The sequence below is a fragment of the Schistocerca nitens genome, chromosome 4, assembly GCF_023898315.1.
Source record: "Schistocerca nitens isolate TAMUIC-IGC-003100 chromosome 4, iqSchNite1.1, whole genome shotgun sequence".
NCBI classification, from domain to species: Eukaryota; Metazoa; Arthropoda; class Insecta; order Orthoptera; family Acrididae; genus Schistocerca; species Schistocerca nitens.
In genome coordinates, this window is record NC_064617.1 from 869,782,383 (window position 1) to 869,801,882 (window position 19,500).

A 19,500-nucleotide genomic window follows, 5' to 3' on the forward strand; every position below is an offset into this window, starting at 1 on the left:
AGCATTAATAATTTTAATCAGAAGTTGAAGGATAGCAAGTTTTTTGGTGTGGCGTTTGACACTTCCAACAAAGGTAATCAAAAGTGTTACTGTATTTGTGTAAGATATTTTGATGTGCAAGCAGGTGTGTCACACAGAATTCTAATTTCTATGAAGATTCTGGTGAATCTGCATCTGCAGTGTCCGAGCAGATCTTGAAAAGGATTCCAAAACACAAGTTGAATTTGTCCCAGATTTCAAGTTTTACTGCAGACTATACAAATGCAAACTATGGGATGAAAAACTCTATGTTCACTTAAAAAGGAAAAATCGTGGTATAGTGGAATCAAACTGCTACGCGCATATAGTGCATGTTGTTGTTGTTGTGGTCTTCAGTCCAGAGACTGGTTTGATGCAGCTCTCCTGATCCCCTGATGCCTCAGAACATGTCCTACCAACCGATCCCTTCTTCTAGTCAAGGTGTGCCACAAATTTCTCTTCTCCCTAATTCTGTTCAGTACTTCATGAGTTATGTGACCTATCCATCTACTCTTCTGTAGCACCATATTTCGAAAGCTTCTATTCTCCTCTTGTTCAAACTATTTATCATCCATGTTTCACTTCCATACGTGACTACACTCCATACAAATACTTTCAGAAACGACTTCCTGACACTTAAATCTATACTTGATGTTAACAAATTTCTCTTCTTCAGAAACACTTTCCTTGCCATTGCCAGTCTACATTTTATATCCTCTCTACTTCGACCATCATCGGTTATTTTGCTCCCCAAATAGCAAAACTCATTTACTACTTTTATCGTCTCAGCATCACCCGATTTAATTCGATTACGTTCCATTATCCTCATTTTGCTTTTGTTGATGTTCATATTATATCCTCCTTATACAGGGTGTTACAAAAAGGTACGGTCAAGCTTTCAGGAAACATTCCTCACACACAAATAAGGAAAAGATGTTATGTGGACATGTGTCCGGAAACGCTTAATTTCCATGTTCGAGCTCATTTTAGTTTCATCAGTATGTACTGTACTTCCTCGATTCACCGCCATGATTTCATACGGGATACCCTACCTGTGCTGCTAGGACATGTGCCTTTACAAGTACGACACAACATGTGGTTCATGCATGATGGAGCTCCTGCACATTTCAGTCGAAGTGTTCGTACGCTTCTCAACAACAGATTCGGTGACCGATGGATTGGTAGAGGCGGACCAATTCCATGGCCTCCACGCTCTCCTGACCTCAACCCTCTCGACTTTCATTTATGGGGGCATTTGAAAGCTCTTGTCTACGCAACCCCGGTACCAAATGTAGAGACTCTTCGTGCTCGTATTGTGGTCGGCTGTGATACAATACGCCATTCTCCAGGGCTGCATCAGGGATTCCATGCGACAGAGGGTGGATGCATGTATCCTCCCTTACGGAGGACATTTTGAACATTTCCTGTAACAAAGTGTTTGAAGTCACGCTGGTACGTTCTGTTGCTGTGTGTTTCCATTCCATGATTAATGTGATTTGAAGAGAAGTAATAAAATGAGCTCTAACATGGAAAGTAAGCGTTTCCGGACACATGTCCACATACCATATTTTCTTTCTTTGTGTGTGAAGAATGTTTCCTAAAAGTTTGGCCGTACCTTTTTGTAACACCCTGTATAGTCCATAATTGCTGTAAATCTGATATGAACACTATGTCAATAGATATCAAAATGTTAGTAATTCGGACTTTCAACTTTTTCTCAAATTCAGCTAAAAGGGTACCTCAGTTGAAAGATTTCTTTCAATTTGTTGATACAGAACACAATGCTTTGTTGAGACATGCACCTACATGTTGTTTAAGCATAAAGCCTGCCATAGAAAAGTTGCTGAAAAATCTACCTACAATTATATCATACTTTTCTAGTGTAGATGATTGCCCCAGCTCCATGAAAAACAATTTGATAGGTGTGTTTGGTTCAGGAAAACAGCTTACTTTAATGGAATTATATCTGCAGTTTTCCTTGCACTTGACTGACAGTTTTTCAAAGGGTGTACTCAACTTCGAAAAAATTAGCTGACAATTTTTTAAGTATATCATGTGATGGAGAAAATAAAAGTGGAGTATGTTCTAACTCCATTTTTATTTTCTCCCTAGGATAAACAATCAGTTTTTTGGCTATAAGGTGCAACAGTTGCTAAATAAATTGGCATATCTGATCCCAGGTGAAAAACAAATCAACTGGAAGAATGCATTCAAGGAGAGAGTTTTCTCCACTATGAACATTAAATGGAAGGATGATCGAAACAAATGTTCAGTTGATCCAATAAAAAATGAATTGCACACTTATTTCCATTATGATGAAAGTTGCAGTGATTTTTATGACAGTATTGTCTAATGAAACAATGTTGAGAATTGTGTGCTAACTGAAAAGCACTCCATTGTGTTGAGTGTATTATGAAAAAAATGTGCAGTAAATATAATTATTTTAAAAAATGTCAGTGTCGATAAATGTATTCCTATTTTCCCTCACTGAAATCTGGCAACCCTACTTGATACCCCATATGATCATACTTTGATAACAAAGGTAGGTGTGGTTTTGAATAAAATGCTTTTTGCATATCAAAAAAATACAGCCTCTAGCTGACTGCCTTAATCCAAAGCTTTCAGTACGCCATGTGAGAAAAATGCTAGTAGGTTTCACATGATTGATGGTCCAGACTGTACACCAATTAAGTTCCTTCCAGAATATGCTGACGCAATAGCTCCACACTTAACAATCACATACAATCGTTTGTTCGACAAAAGATCCATACCCGAAGACTGGAAAGTTGCGTAGGTCACACCAATATTCGAGAAAGGTAATAGGAATAATACACTAAATTACAGGCCCGTGTAGTTAACGTCAATATGCAGCAGGATTTTAGAACATACATTGTGTTTGAACATTATGAATTACCTTGAAGAAAACGGTAATGACACACAGTCAACATGCGTTTAGATAATATCGTTCTTGTGAAACACAACTAGCTCTTTACTCACATGAAGTGTTGAGTGCTATTGACAAGGGATTTAAAATTGATTCTGTATTTCTGGATATATGGAAGGCTTTTGACACTGTACCACACAAGCAGCCTGTAGTGAAATTGCATGCTCATGGAATATAGTCTCAGTTAAGTGACAGGATTTGTGATTTCCTGTCAGAGGTCACAGTTCGTAGTAATTGACGTGAAGTCATCAAGTAAAACAAAAGGGATTTCTGGCGTTCCCCAAGGCATTGTTACAGGCCCTTTGCTGTTCCTTATCTATATAAACGATTTGGGAGACAATCTGAGCAGCAGCATTAAGTTGTTTGCAGATGACGCTGTCATTTATCGACTAGTAGAGTCATCATAAAATCAAAACAAATTGTAAAACAATTTAGAAAAGATATCTCTATGGTATGAAAATTGGCAGTTGACCCTAAATAATGAAAAGTGTGAGGTCATCCACATGAGTGCTAAAAGGAATTCCTTAAAACTTCGGTTACACAATAAATCAGTCAAATCTAAAGGCCCTAAATTCAACTAAATTCCCAGGAATTACAATTATGAACAACTTAAATTGGAAGGAACACATAGAAAATGTTGTGGGGAGGGCTAACAAAAGACTGCAGGACACTTAGAAAATGCAACAGATCTACTAAGGAGACTGCCTACACTAAGCTTGTCTGTCCTCTTTTAGAATACTGCTGCTTGGTGTGGGATCCTTGCCAGGTATGATTGACGGAGTACATCAAAATGTTCAAAGAAGGGCATGTTTTGTATTATCTCGAAATAGGGGAGAGAATGTCAGTGAAATGATACAGGATCTGGGATGGACATAATTAAAATGAAGGCATTTTTTGCTGCAGAGGAATTTTCTCACAAATTCCAATCACCATCTTTCTCCTCCGAATGCGAAAATATTTTGTTTATGCTGACCTACATAGGGAGAAAAGATCACTGAGATAAAATAAGGAAAATCAGAGCTCGTACGGAAAGATATAGGTGTTCATTCTTACCGCGTGCTATACGAGACTTGAATAATAGAGAATCATGAAGGTGGTTCAATGAACCCTCTGCCAGGCACTTAAATGTGATTTGCAGAGTATCTTTGTTGATGTTTTCAAAATCCGTGATTGCTGGCACTGAGGAGACCAGTCTGTTAAAGATGCCTCATTAAATGTTCACGATACCTCATTATGTTTGAGCTCAGAATATGCTGTAAGATTCTACAACAAATTGATGTCAAGGATATTAAGTGGCAGTTTTGTGAATCACTTCTACTACCGTTCTTGAAGACACGTATAACCTGTGCCTTTTTCCAAGAGCTGGGCACAGTTTTTTGTTCAAGTGATCTACGACAGATTATAGCTAAAAAAAAAAGGGGGGGGGGGGGGGGGGCTAACTCAGTGGCAGATTCAGTATAGAATATGACAGGGGTTCCATCAGATCCTTGAGCCTTGTTCAGTTTTAACAAGTTCAGTTGCTTCTCAACACCACTGACATCAATACTTATTTCATTCATCTTTTCTGTGGTACGAGGATTAATTTGGGGCAATTCTCCTGGGTTTTCCTTTGTAAAAGGGCATTTAAAAACAGAGTTAATCATTTCAAGCTTTTGTTTCACTACACCCAATTTTAATTCCTGTTGCATTCACCAGGGACTGTACACTAACTTTAGCACAGAAAGGGGTGAATTATGCTGCCACAAAAGTCTTTGGTCATTTGCCAAATAGCATTAAAAGTCTGACAGATAGCCAACCAACATTTATAAACAAAAGAATCTCTGAATGACAATTCTTTCTGCTCAATAGATGAATTTTTAGATATGAAGCAGTAAAAATTTAAAAAAAAATTATATTGTGTAAAGAAAACTTACGTGAAACTTTCATGTTCCGCATCATTACAAAACATCGTATTCATGACTATAGAATAAGTATTAATGTAATGCGACTAGCAATCTTTACATACTACCAGAATCTCTTTGGGTCCTGTGAAAGACCACTTAACAGTATTCCGCTATGGCAGCCATTGTAGGCATCATGCATTGCACTCTTGACAGCCAAAGGCACTTTATTCAGCTTCTCTCTATCTACAGCCATACACTTTGTTTTATGCCCATAATGCAGTAATCTCTGTTTCTTTAGAAGTTTCTTTACAGTTACTGTCTAACATGGAGATTCTCTCCGATTATGAACTGTTGTTCTGTGTACATATCTATCCAGTACATGGTCAACATTTCTTTTAAACTTGAGCCAGAGCTCCTCTACGTGTTCCTGATCTGTGCTGAAAGTTTCAAGTTCCTCTGTGAGATATGACACTACTGATTTTTTATCTAGTTTACTGAACATATATATCTTTCTGCTTGTTTTGACTGTCCTTTGCACTTTAGTAACCATTGTAGCCACAATCACATCATGGTCACTGATGCCAGTTTTGATGTGCACGTCCTCAAAGAGGTCAGGTCTATTTGTTGCTATTAGATCCAATACATGTAGCCACAATCGCATCATGGTCACTGATAACAGTTTTGATGTACACACCCTCAAAGAGGTCAGGTCTATTTGTTGCCATTAGATCCAATACACTTCCTTCATGACTGGGATTCCTAACTATCACTTCTAGGCAGTTTTCAGGGATGGCATTTAGTACTCTTTCTCAGGAAGTCTCATCATGCCAACCACTAACAAAACTGTATTTTTTCCAACTAATTATTGGATGATTAAAGTCCCTACCAATTGATTACAGCATGATTGACTAAATTGCATACAAGTGAACTGAGGTTTTCTCTAAAGTTTTCGCTTACATCAGATGAGTCTGGCGGGCAATACCGAGTCTTGCCTACACAATCTCACATACAGCTTCAATTTTTACCTCGGTGGATTTGAGTTTCTTGTTTACTACGCCAAATATACCACCACCTTTTCCCCATTTGCCTATCGTTTCGATATACACTTACTTCCACCAAAAATCTCACTGCTATCAATTTCAGGTTTCAACCAGCTTTCTGTACACAGTATAATGTGACCTTCACTGCTTTTCATGAGCTCGCAGTTTCAGACATCGCACATCCATACAGTTCACACGTCTGCTTGTGGAGGCCACCTGTGTCAACTTCCTGGGGCATTCTGGTGAGCCGCCAAAGAACCATTATTATTTAAGTGAATAGTCCAGTCAGTGTGTCAGTGCTACACCCAACCTGTTCTGCACTGTATCTTACAAGTTGCTCTATGAAGTACTACGTTCCATAAATCGTGTTTGTTCTCGCTACAGCAAACTTGGCAATGAGGAAGTGTTACATTTTCTCCGTGTGTAAGTGTCAGTGCTAAGTAACCCGACAAAAGTCTCGGTGGAAGAAATACTCCAATGCACCATTGCCCAGCAATACCTAAGCTTTCACAGAACAGCAGCAGGCTCTCGCCACACTGCTAGTGTTCATGATAATCTACATCTACATTTATACTCCGCAAGCCACCGAACAGTGTGTGGCGGAGGGCACTTTATGTGCCACTGTCATTACCTCCCTTTTCTGTTCAAGTCGCGTACGGTTCGCGGGAAGAAACTGTCTGAAAGCCTCCGTGCGCGCTTGAATCTCTCTAATTTTACATTCGTGATCTCCTCGGAAGGTATAAGTAGGGGGAAGCAATATATTCGATACCTCACCCAGAAACACACCCTCTCGAAACCTTGCGAGCAAGCTAGACCGCGATGCAGAGCGCCTCTCTTGCAGAGTCTGCCACTTGAGTTTGCTAAACATCTCCGTAACGCTATCACGGTTACCAAATAACCCTGTGACGAAATGCGCCGCTCTTATTTGGATCTTCTCTATCTCCTCCGTCAACCCAATCTGGTACGGATCCCACACTGATGAGCAATACTCAAGTATAGGTCGAACGAGTGTTTTGTAAGCCACCTCCTTTGTTGATGGACTACATTTTCAAAGGACTCTCCCAATGAATCTCAACCTGGTACCCGCCTTACCAACAATTAATTTTATATGATCATTCCACTTCAAATCGTTCCGCACGCATACTCCCAGATATTTTACAGAAGTAACTGCTACCAGTGTTTGTTCCGCTATCATGTAATCATACAATGGAGGATCCTTCTTTCTATGTATTCGCAATACATTACATTTGTCTATGTTAAGGGTCAGTTGCCACTCCCTGCACCAAGTGCCTATCCGCTGCAGATCTTCCTGCATTTCGCTACAATTTTCTAATGCTGCAACTTCTCTGTATACTACAGCATCATCCGCGAAAAGCCGCATGGAACTTCCGACATTATCTACTAGGTCATTTATATATATTGTGAAAAGCAATGGTCCCATAACACTCCCCTGTGGCACGCCAGAGGTTACTTTAAAGTCTGTAGACGTCTCTCCATCGATAACAACACGCTGTGTTCTGTTTGCTAAAAACTCTTCAATCCAGCCACACAGCTGGTCTGATATTCCGTATGCTCTTACTTTGTTTATCAAGCGACAGTGCGGAACTGTATCGAACGCCTTCCGGAAGTCAAGCAAAATAGCATCTACCTGGGAGCCTGTATCTAATATTTTCTGGGTCTCATGAACAAATAAAGCGAGTTGGGTCTCACACGATCGCTGTTTCAGGAATCCATGTTGATTCCTACAGAGTAGAATTTGGGTTTCCAAAAACGACATGGTACTTGAACAAAAAACATGTTCTAAAATTCTACAACAGATCGACGTCAGAGATATAGGTCTATAGTTTTGCGCATCTGCTCGACGACCCTTCTTGAAGACTGGGACTACCTGTGCTCTTTTCCAATCATTTGGAACCTTCCGTTCCTCTAGAGACTTGCGGTACACGGCTGTTAGAAGGGGGGGCAAGTTCTTTCGCATACTCTGTGTAGAATCGAATTGGTATCCCGTCAGGTCCAGTGGACTTTCCTCAGTTGAGTGATTCCAGTTGCTTTTCTATTCCTTGGACACGTATTTCGATGTCAGCCATTTTTTCATTTGTGCGAGGATTTAGAGAAGGAACTGTAGTGCGGTCTTCCTCTGTGAAACAGCTTTGGAAAAAGGTGTTTAGTATTTCAGCTTTACATGTGTCATCCTCTGTTTCAATGCCATCATCATCCCGGAGTGTCTGGATATGCTGTTTCGAGCCACTTACTGATTTAACGTAAGACCAGAACTTCCTAGGATTTTCTGTCAAGTCGGTACATAGAATTTTACTTTCGAATTCACTGAATGGGGAAGCCATCGCAGCAGTAACATTTAGACTGAGTGTCGCATGGAGCAGTGTCGGTTACAAGCACAGCAGCAACAGGCCGCAGCACACAACAGTGGCCGTGTGCCCGTTTTCATCTCACCTTTACTGCTTCATCCAATATGTGTGTGCAGCATACCCGAAGCATTGGGCTGTTTGCAACAAGTGTCAAAAGAAAGGCCAAATTGCATCAGTGTGTAACTCATCTTCAAACGTGGCGGAGACAGTGGGACGTAGGCCTACCCTGTGCGAATCACTTCTCGGTGGTTTGCAGAGTCTAAGTGTAGACACATTTTGTTGTGTGAATGCTGAATAGTTCAATTCATACAGCCACTTACATTTTCATTTGGGTATAGGTATAGTATTGTCAACTGGGGTGATTCTGAAGCTCCCCCTCCCCCAAGAGTAACATTGATCCCAGAGCCAATTTCACCCTTTAATTTCCGTTTCTGGATAAACATATATCATATTGAAAACAAAAGTATCAAAAAATACAATATAATCTGTTGATACGATTTCACACACTTTGTAGTTAATTTCTTTTTTAAAGCAAGCTCTAAATATTTGCTTATAAATTAAATTGAGGGAAACTTCTTCATTGGCCCCAAAAGGAATTGTTAACAGTTTTCTGCAGTGTGTTTTAAGGACTGATAGTTATATTCGCAGAAATGTGTATTTCAACAATACCTAGCTTATGAATATTTTACAAAACATTCAATTTTCAATGGGGATCATCGAGACCCCTTTACAGGGGTCTTCAGTAACAGAAATTGATATATGCAAGAGATATTTTACAAAATCATGAAACAAGGGGTAAGTCTTATCTCAGATGGCAGTAATACAATGTGCTGGTCGATAATTCTTGTAGGGAGGGTAACATAACACTGAAAACATTTAATACTTGAGTGATAAGATCATAAGCTCTGAGATGATTTCAAAAAATTTCCATTAGTAAATAAACATTAGGCAACATGGAGAAGTAACAGCATGTGTTAGTGCCCACCCTTTAAATCTTATCTGTGACAAACTGATCTGTAACATAGCCTGAGGTCTAGGTTAGACTGGAAAGTAACAAATTGGTTGTCATGTGGTGAAAAAGAGTGTGAAGAAGGTGGTAGTACTTGAAAGATCTGCTTCATAGCTTGAGGTCAACATTCACTCCATATTTATCACTTAACATTACGAATCAGTCAAACTGCAGTGACAAACATTCAGGAAAGCTGCATTACACTGCTGTTGCGCATACGATGTACCAATATCGAGTATCAACTTAAAAAAAAAATTCAAAAGGAGTGCCATTCATACCTTCTAGCGAAAAATTGTATGAAATTAACAGAATTATTCTTCGTGTCTACCCAATATGACGATACCCAACATTAGACAAATTTCTGCACAAAACGTCCGTAGAGATTCAGAGATTACGAAACAATTTTTCTCATTTGTATAAATAATTAGTAGACTTCATAGTCTTTAACGTATGTATACAAGTTGGACTTTGAAGTGGGTGGAACATTCTTACATGTGGTATTTTGAATGAGTATGTATTACCATTGCCACTGAGATTTCTACATGGTCAAAGCTTTTGACCCAGTTTTAGCATGTGTACAGACAGCAATAGAAAACTAAAGCGTATATTTTGCTACTTCTTACTGCCTACTAGGCCCACTGAAAAGGAAACTCTTTAACTGAATACCGAGGGTACAACTCACTTTTGGATATTTATCTTTTATAACCACAACAATGCTGTCTTCCTTCACAATTAATGTAGGGTCCTTCATAGCCGTTAAAAGGCCATTTGCCCAAAATCCAGGTGCTTTTTTCGACGGCAGTCCATCGTCACTTGCCGGTCGTTTGCTCATCTCAAATCCAACACTCCAAACACCCGCCACACTCAGACCAACACGTCCCATTACATGAGTTTGTTTTTCTATGACATCAAAATCTTTGCAATTAGGTATCGACTGTTGTGACATGATAGGTCGACGGTAAGCCTAACGTCAGAGATCATCAGTGTCGGTAACAGGCAGTGATTACTATTCGTATGGAGATCACTGGCAACAGGTCCAGCCATTTGACATCCACTGCAGGATGTTATCTTCCTTCAGAGGCCTACATGTGCTACACTCTTCAGCAACATATTCTTGTATATTGTTCACGTAAATTTCCTAATGTCGTCCTCCCGCTTTATATTAGTTTTCTTCTTTATAATCGTTTTATTTCTCCAAAGGAACGGGATGGGTAACCGTTCTTCACCACTTCAGCTTTTTAAATTCAATAAAAAAAATATAGAAAGTTTACACATAAACTGGTGGTATTATTTTATACAAGTGACCTTCAAGTAGTGAATGATTCACATAGGAAATATAGAGGACTTTATGTTGTGCCAGTTAATACTGCTAGTATATCAGTGAGTAGATTAGAAGATAACGACCAGAAACTTACAAATAGGTCCAGAAAATTGATGATTGGGACAGGATTATGAAATAACGATGAGGATATGAAAGAGGGATAGTGTGCCTATAAACTAGTGTATCAAGGTGGAAAAAAGTAAGACGAGTAGTTCTGGAAACACACGACACTGACACTCAGATAATACATGCAATTAGCGACCAGTGTTGATCAAAATGCGGCCACCCAAAGAACGGACATTTTGGCACAGTAGATGATATCTTCAAAGTTGGGAATAAGAGGTACGAAATCATCGGCTGAAGGGGTGTGTTGACAAGGTGGATGCAGACAGCTACCCAAAGACGTGTAAGTGGGAATTTTTATCTTACATTGGTGGCGTCTCTGGTGCAGAGTGCCCTATCTTTGGCACCTTCCTTCTCTAAACTAGTTGTTCTTGTGAACGTCCAGCGTGCAGATATGTAACAGCCATTCTTTGTTATGTGTACGAGTGGCCAATAAATCTGTATTCGATATTGTGTTGTCTCTCAACCGATCTTCCGTGATAACCACAATGGTGACACTGTCGACGTCTCATCCAGCGTCATTTGTGCTTGTTTTTATCAATCACTCACATCGCGTTCTGGACTCCATTGTTTACGATACAATGGATCTACCTGTGACTTTTGGTGCAAGTGTAATGAGCCCCATCAACTCTGCCGCTTGCGACCATGAGTGGACACGCCAGTGGCCTCCTAACCTTACCCGTTTCAACATGACCGCCGCCTGGCATGGCAACACAACAATAGCCACAACATGGACCGTGCCCCACCTAACCATAACATGGAGGACCTTCCAGTTAAAGACATTGTGGTTTATCCTTCATGTTTGTCATTACCTTTGGGATGGCTTGACATGCCAGCAAATTTCCAGAACTGTGAATCGAACATTTCTATGCATGGGGTAGCACATTCTCATTTACATAGTGTCACTGCACCCCCCACGCCGTTTTGGCGACACCTGTCGCCTTGGCCATGCCGGTTTCTGCTACCATCGCACAGTGGTTGCACCACAAGTGCCTTCCGCTCGCTTTAGTAATGGCGCCAGTCGTTCCACCCACTCTGGTTATCGGTTCCGCTGCCATGCGCCTGCACTATGACTGCCCCTCGCCCGCTGTTGCTACGCCACCTACCGTTACACCTGTGTCGCGCTCCTCATCAGGCTTGCCGATTGGACACACCTCGCCGGTTATGTGTACACTGCCTCCTCTGGCCACTCTGTTTCGTCCTGCTCTGCCCACACCGATCTCCATCTGCTGGTGCTGTCTCAACATGTGTTACCATGCAGATTACCTAAGCTACCTGCATTGCAAAAAGAGAATCCAAAAACTTAGTTCGCCTTAGTTTACCACATCCTGGACATTCACGGCATTTCCAACGACGGCGCCCGTTTTGTCTGCATGGTGAGCCATCTCCATGTACATACGAACCTCATCAGTGACTTGCTCCTCTCACCACCCGCATTGCACAACTATTTGACCACCAAATCACTGCTTATCGAACGCCTTTCCCTTCCTCTGGCAGAGGCGATCCATCACATGATTCATGAGGAGCAGCTTGATGCCCTCACACCTTCGCAACTTTGGCAGCGTCTACGTGCTTTAATCGACGACCAAGCATTGCCTGACACTGCCTTTTGGATGTTGTGGATGGTCAAAATGACTTCGGGTCTGCAGCTTCATCTACTGTCTCACGTCGTGATCCACTTGAGGTTTGGTTACACATGGTGGATGAGGCGTACACCATCATTCATCACCAACACCACCTGTAACGAACGACATCTCCACCATCCTACTCAGCTGGCCACCTGTGCCTCTGGTTCCGCACCCTGTCGGCAGAGGTGAGCGCTCTCGCCTAGGCGCCTCAGCTGCCTGTCACGAGCAGTCACCTAGCGGCCTACGGGACGTACTGCCAGCGGGCTCCCGACAACCATGACCTCGCCCGAGCAACGGCCTGATTGGCTACTGGCCCCACTGCAGTCAGCCGCGACCCCCGCCCACACCACACCATCCCACCAACTGGCCTACCCTCTGTGCTATTTCCATGCTACTTACGGGGACGCCGCCCACAACTGCTGTACACTCTGCGCCTACCCAAACAAGACTGGAGGGCACGTTTAGGTGCTACGTCCCACCGGTACCTTCATGGCGCCTGCATTCGATGCTGCACCACTCGCTTTAGCGACACGACACCTCTATGCCACAGATATATCGACCAGCGTTCGCTTTCTCGTCGACACTGGTGCCAACATTAGCGTCATACCGGCCAAGCATGTCGTCGACGTGCTATCCCCCATTACCTTCACCTTGATCGCCACCAACCGTTCTCCCATTGTGGTTCACGGCTCCATCAAGATGTCGCTTCACCTCTCACCAGTTCACACCTTCCCTTGGACCTTCCACACTGCCGACATGGACCTGTGATTGGGTTGGATTTTCTTCACTGTTACGATCTTTCCTCAGAACTGCAGGTCGCCACACTCTGCCACACGTCTGGTTCTACAGTTCCATGCACACCCAAGTTCAGCACCACTTCGCTCTATGCCTCCTTGGTTACACTTTCCATGTGTGCTTCCCTGGTCGAGTACATAACCACACGGCTCTCTGATCTGTCGTACGTGCACTCCTAGATCGAAGAACTCCGCACCCAGAATGATGACTTACATGCCCGCATCATCTCTGCCTCTGCTGAATTGTCACATGCACGGCGTACCATACATCGCCTATCTCCAGCCCTGCAGCGAGGTGGCTCAGCACACCCCATTACACCGTCTGCTGTTTTTATCGCATCACCATGGCTGAATTTCCAAGATGCACCTGCATGCACCTCTTCTGATTCTTCGCGCCACTTCACTCCTGCATCGCGCCTTCCATCGCCAACTGCAGCCGACGCCCCGCCTATATTGTCCTGGCTCATCAAGGTCGGTGAACTGACTTTGCCTGTGGATACCTTCTTGACCCCTCATGCCGACTTCCGCCATCCCTGTGCGATTATTGGCCATCAGTAATGGCACTTGCCATAAGATTCGCACCGCCGACGGCCCACCTGTTCGTTGTAAGGACAGGCGCCTTAACACTTCCAAACTTCTGCGTGCCAAGGAGATCGTCAGGATCTATTGGCTTTGGGCGTCCCCTGCCCCTCCGATAGCAACTGGTCTTGCCCTATTCACCTTGTCCCCAAAAAGGATGACACCTTACGCATGTGCAGGGGCTACAGGTCCTGCACCATTATCTGTAACTAACTTCCACATATCCAAGATTTCACGCAGTTGCTTTATGGTTTTACCTTTTTCTCCATATTAGATTGTTCCAAAGTGTATCACCACATTCCTATGCATTCTGACTATGGCCATCATCACACCCTTCGGCCTATTTGAATACTGTTACATGCCTTATGGATTGAAAAATGCTGCACAGACATGGTAGCAGTTCATTGATTACATTTTTCTCCCTCTACCTTTTCCCTATGCTTACTTAGACGATATCCTTATCTTTTCTTCGTCCGCTGAGGAGCATCAAGCTCACCTCGATGCAGTCCGTTTGGCCCTCACTGCCAACGAGTTGATGATCAACCATGATAAATCTCAACTGTGTTCCACGTCCGACGGCCTCCGACCGACGAGTTCTCATGTCAAAATCATACTTAAAGTTCCTCTCCCCGAAGATTATGCTCAGCTCTGTCATTTTCTGGGAATGGCAAACTTTTACCGCCGCCATACTCCTCAAGCTACCTCCGTCCGAATCGCTCTCACTGACGATCTCTCCGGCAGGAACACCACTGGAAAACGGAAGTTGGAGTGGACCCAACCTATGATCGACGCTTTTGGTAACCTTAAAACTGCCCTAGCCAAAGCCGTCACGCTCGCCCACCCTGACCCTGAGGCCCATGTTTCAATCATGACTGATTCCAGTGACTCAGCTGTGGGCGCCGTTTTACAGCAGCACACCACCGACTCCACCCAGCCCCTCTTCTTCTTTTCCATGAAACTAACTAGGAGCGAGTGGTCAGCGCTTGACTATGAGCTACTCGCTGTGTACAAAGTGATTAAACATTTTCATAGTGACCTCAAGGGGCGACCCTTTCCCGATCTATACTGATCACAAGCAATTTGTGGATGCTATTCGTAATCTGGCTAAGGACCTCCCACCCAGGCGTTTCCACCATATGGACTACATCTGTCAGCACTCTTCCAACACATGCTATACCCACGGCGCAGAGAACGTTGTGGCAGACTATCATTCCTGCATCTGCGTGCTAACCGTACCATTGAATCTGGAGGAACTCGCTCGACTACGAGCTGATGATGATATACAGCGAATAAAATAAGACAACGGCTCATCGCTCTCTGTCCAGCCCCATATACTACCTGGTTCAGTGATCCCTGTCCTTTGTGACAGCTCTACAGGCACACTTCGCTCTCTGGACTCCGCCACCCTTTGCCATAGGATCTTTACCATCTTGCATGGCTTAGCTCACCCTGGGATGCGAGTCACCACGCAGCTCGTTACAGAGCGCTTCGTCTGGCACGAATGTCACACTTGGAGCTCTGCGTGCATTCCGTACCAGAGCAGCAACATCGGCAGGAAAAAGCATGTGAAGTTCAGAAGAACGCGAAATCCCGAAGATGGGCTAAAATTTACAGACGCGCGAAATCTGGCACGGACTTCAATGCGAGATGCCTTTAATAGGTTCCACAACGAAACATTGTCTCGAAATTTGGTAGAAAATCCGAAGAAATTCTGGTCGTATGTAAAGTACACAAGCGGCAAGACGCAGTCAATACCTTCGCTGCGCAGTGCTGATGGTACTGTTACCGACGACTGTGCCGCTAAAGCGGAGTTGTTGAACGCAGTTTTCCGAAATTCCTTCACCAGGGAAGACGAATGGAATATTCCAGAATTTGAAACGTGAACAGCTGCTAGCATGAGTTTCTTAGAAGTAGATACCTAAGGGGTTGCGAAGCAACTCAAATCGCTTGATACGGGCAAGTCTTCAGGTCCAGATTGTATACCGATTAGGTTCCTTTAGGATTACGCTGATACAATAGCTCCCTACTTAGCAATCATATACAACCGCTCGCTCACCGATAGATCTGTACCTACAGATTGGAAAATTGCGCAGGTCGTACCAGTGTTTAAGAAGGGTAGCAGGAGTAATCCATCGAACTACAGACCTATATCATTGACGTCGGTTTGCAGTAGGATTTTGGAGCATATACTGTATTCAAACATTATGAATCACCTCGAAGGGAACGATCTATTGATACGTAATCAGCATGGTTTCAGAAAACATCGTTCTTGTGCAACGCAGCTAGCTCTTTATTCGCACGAAGTAATGGCCGCTATCGAGAGGGGATCTCAAGTTGATTCCGTATTTCTAGATTTCCGGAAAGCTTTTGACACTGTTCCTCACAAGCGACTTCTAATCAAGCTGCGGGCCTATGGGGTATCGTCTCAGTTGTGCGACTGGATTCATGATTTCCTGTCAGGAAGGTCACAGTTCGTAGTAATAGACGGCAAATCATCGAGTAAAACTGAAGTGATATCAGGTGTTCCCCAGGGAAGCGTCCTGGGACCTCTGCTGTTCCTGATCTATATAATTGACCTGGGTGACAATCTGAGCAGTTCTCTTAGGTTGTTCGCAGATGATGCTGTAATTTACCGTCTAGTAAGGTCATCCGAAGACCAGTATCAGTTGCAAAGCGAATTAGAAAAGATTGCTGTATGGTGTGGCAGGTGGCAGTTGACGCTAAATAACGAAAAGTGTGAGGTGATCCACATGAGTTCCAAAAGAAATCCGTTGGAATTCGATTACTCGACAAATAGTACAATTCTCAAGGCTTTCAATTCAACTAAGTACCTGGGTGTTAAAATTACGAACAACTTCAGTTGGAAAGACCACATAGATAATATTGTGGGGAAGGCGAGCCAAAGGTTGCGTTTCATTGGCAGGACACTTAGAAGATGCAACAAATCCACTAAAGAGACAACTTACACTACACTCGTTCGTCCTCTGTTAGAATATTGCTGCGCGGTGTGGGATCCTTACCAGGTGGGATTGACGAAGGACATCGAAAGGGTGCAAAAAAGGGCAGCTCGTTTTGTATTATCACGTAATACAGGAGAGAGTGTGGCAGATATGATACGCGAGTTGGGATGGAAGTCATTAAAGCAAAGACGTTTCTCGTCGCGGCGAAATCTATTTGCGAAATTTCAGTCACCAACTTTCTCTTCCGAATGCGAAAATATTTTGTTGAGCCCAACCTACATAGGTAGGAATGATCATCAAAATAAAATAAGAGAAATCAGAGCTCGAACAGAAAGGTTTAGGTGTTCGTTTTTCCCGCGCGCTGTTCGGGAGTGGAATGGCAGAGAGATAGTATGATTGTGGTTCGATGAACCCTCTGCCAAGCACTTAAATGTGAGTTGCAGAGTAATCATGTAGATGTAGATGCAGGCATGCTCTACCTCCTCTGGGAAACTTTGACATCCTGAAAGGGCGTTTCTGGCACATCCATATGGACACCTTTGGTCCCCTTTCCCCATCCAAGAGCTGCATATACATCTTATCGATCTTGTGAACCGTTGGGTCGAGACAGTCGTCCTTAGTGACATCACGGCCGAGACCTTCGCCCGTTCCTTTATCTCGGCGTGGGCTGCTCACTTCAGCTGTCCCCTGTCTCTCACCACTTACCAGGGACATCAATTTGAGTCCACACTCTTCGCACGACTCTGTGGCGTTAGCAAGTTTCATACCACCCGCAGTTGAACGGCCTCGTTGAGCGGTGGCACCACGCACTCAAAGCCACCCTAATGTGCCATGGAGGCCTCTGCTCAGAGGCCCTCCCGTGGGCTATTCCCTCGGCTCATAAAGAAGATCTTAATGCCTCACTTGCCGAGTTTCTGCACGGCGAGCCTCTTCTTCTCCCCGCAGAATTCGGGGATCTACATCCGAGGATCTATCCGCCCTGGTCGAGCGTGTCTGCATGCACCTTGCGCGCCTCATCCCCCTGCCCCGCCCCCTACCCCCTCGACCCCCCCCCCCCCCCCACTGTATTCGTCCGAAGGACCTAGCTACGTGTGACTTTGTTATGCTGCGGGACGACACTGTGTAAGCAGCCCTTCAGCCGCCCTATTTGGGCCCTCATCGTGTGCTACATTGCAGTACCAACACGTTAGTCATCCAACTCTACAGATGGCCACTGACACAGTTAAAACCAGTGTGGTCCCTCAACGACCTACCTGCCGACGCAGCCATCCTGCCTTCAGCTGATTCGCCTCCACCTGCCGTCACCTCTCACATGCAGCCATGGGAACCACCAGGCTGCACCACTGCCGACACTGCCACCCCCACTTCCCGCGCTGGCCGGCTCTTACAATGTGACCAATAAATTTTTATTCGATATTAAGGGTGTTATCTCTCAACTAATCTTCCATGATAACCACATGTGTATAGGAATAGGATGGTGGGATATGTTAATGGTAGGCGGGTGATGGAGCCCCTTAGGGAAATAGCGAAAAGGCCGGGGAAGAAGGCCAGTGTTCACTCTATCTGCTTGCCTGGGGGTCTCATCCGAGATGTGGAGGAGGCCCTGCCGGCGGCGATAGAGAGAACTGGGTGCACCCGACTGCAAATTGTTGCTCATGTCGGCACCAATGACTCCTGCCGTCTGGGCTCAGAGGTCATCCTCAGTTCGTACAGGCGGTTGGCGGAATTGGTGAAGGTGGAAAGCCTCGCTCGCGGGGTGGAATCAGAGCTAACTATTTGTAGTATCGTTCCCAGAACCGATCGCGGTCCTCTGGTTTGGAGCCGAGTGGAAGGCTTAAACCAGAGGCTCAGAAGATTCTACGGAGATCTGGGATGCAAATTTCTCGACCTCCGCTATCGGGTGGAGAAATGTAGGGTCCCCCTGAATAGGTCAGGCGTGCACTACACGCCGGAAGCGGCTACAAGGGTAGCGGAGTACGTGTGGAGTGCACATGGGGGTTTTTTAGGTTAGAGAAATCCCTCCCTAGGCCCGAGAAGACGCCTCCTGAGACGCGGCAAGGTAGGAGTAGGCAAAATGCAACAGGTAATAACAATATTAATGTGCTAATAGTGGCTCTGAGCACTATGGGACTTAACAGCTATGGTCATCAGTCCCCTAGAACTTAGAACTACTTAAACCTAACTAACCTAAGGACATCACACAACACCCAGTCATCACGAGGCAGAGAAAATCCCTGACCCCGCCGGGAATCGAACCCGGGAACCCGGGCGTGGGAAGCGAGAACGCCACCGCACGACCACGAGCTGCGGACTGTGCTAGTAGTAAACTGCAGGAGCGTCTATAGAAAGGTCCCAGAACTGCTCTCATTAATAAACGGTCACAACGCCCATATAGTACTAGGGACGGAAAGTTGACTGAAACCAGACGTAAACAGTAATGAAATCCTAAACTCAGATTGGAATGTATACCGCAGAGACAGGCTGGACAGTGAAGGGGGAGGCGTGTTTATAGCGATAAGAAGTGCAATAGTATCGAAGGAAATTGACGGAGATCCGAAATGTGAAATGATTTGGGTGAAGGTCACGGTTAAAGCAGGCTCAGACATGGTAATTGGATGTCTTTATAGGCCCCATGGCTCAGCAGCTGTCGTGGCTGAGCACCTGAAGGATAATTTGGAAAATATTTCGAGTAGATTTCCCCACCATGTTATAGTTCTGGGTGGAGATTTTAATTTGTCGGATATAGACTGGGAGACTCAAACTTTCATAACGGGTGGCAGGGACAAAGAATCCAGTGAAATTTTTTTAAGTGTTTTATCTGAAAACTACCTTGAG

General features: G+C 44.2%; 1 protein-coding gene across 1 annotated transcript in view; it reads right to left on the bottom strand.

Annotated features, from left to right (window-relative positions):
• The window catches only part of LOC126251912 (aprataxin), a 93,462-nt gene extending 83,309 nt beyond the window's left edge, over positions 1-10,153 (bottom strand). The window contains exon 1 of the mRNA XM_049952643.1: positions 9,943-10,153. Within this exon, the coding sequence (XP_049808600.1) occupies positions 9,943-10,143 (201 nt within the window). The 5' untranslated portion in view covers positions 10,144-10,153. The remainder of the gene's footprint in view (positions 1-9,942) is intronic.
• Positions 10,154-19,500: the final 9,347 nt, after the last annotated feature.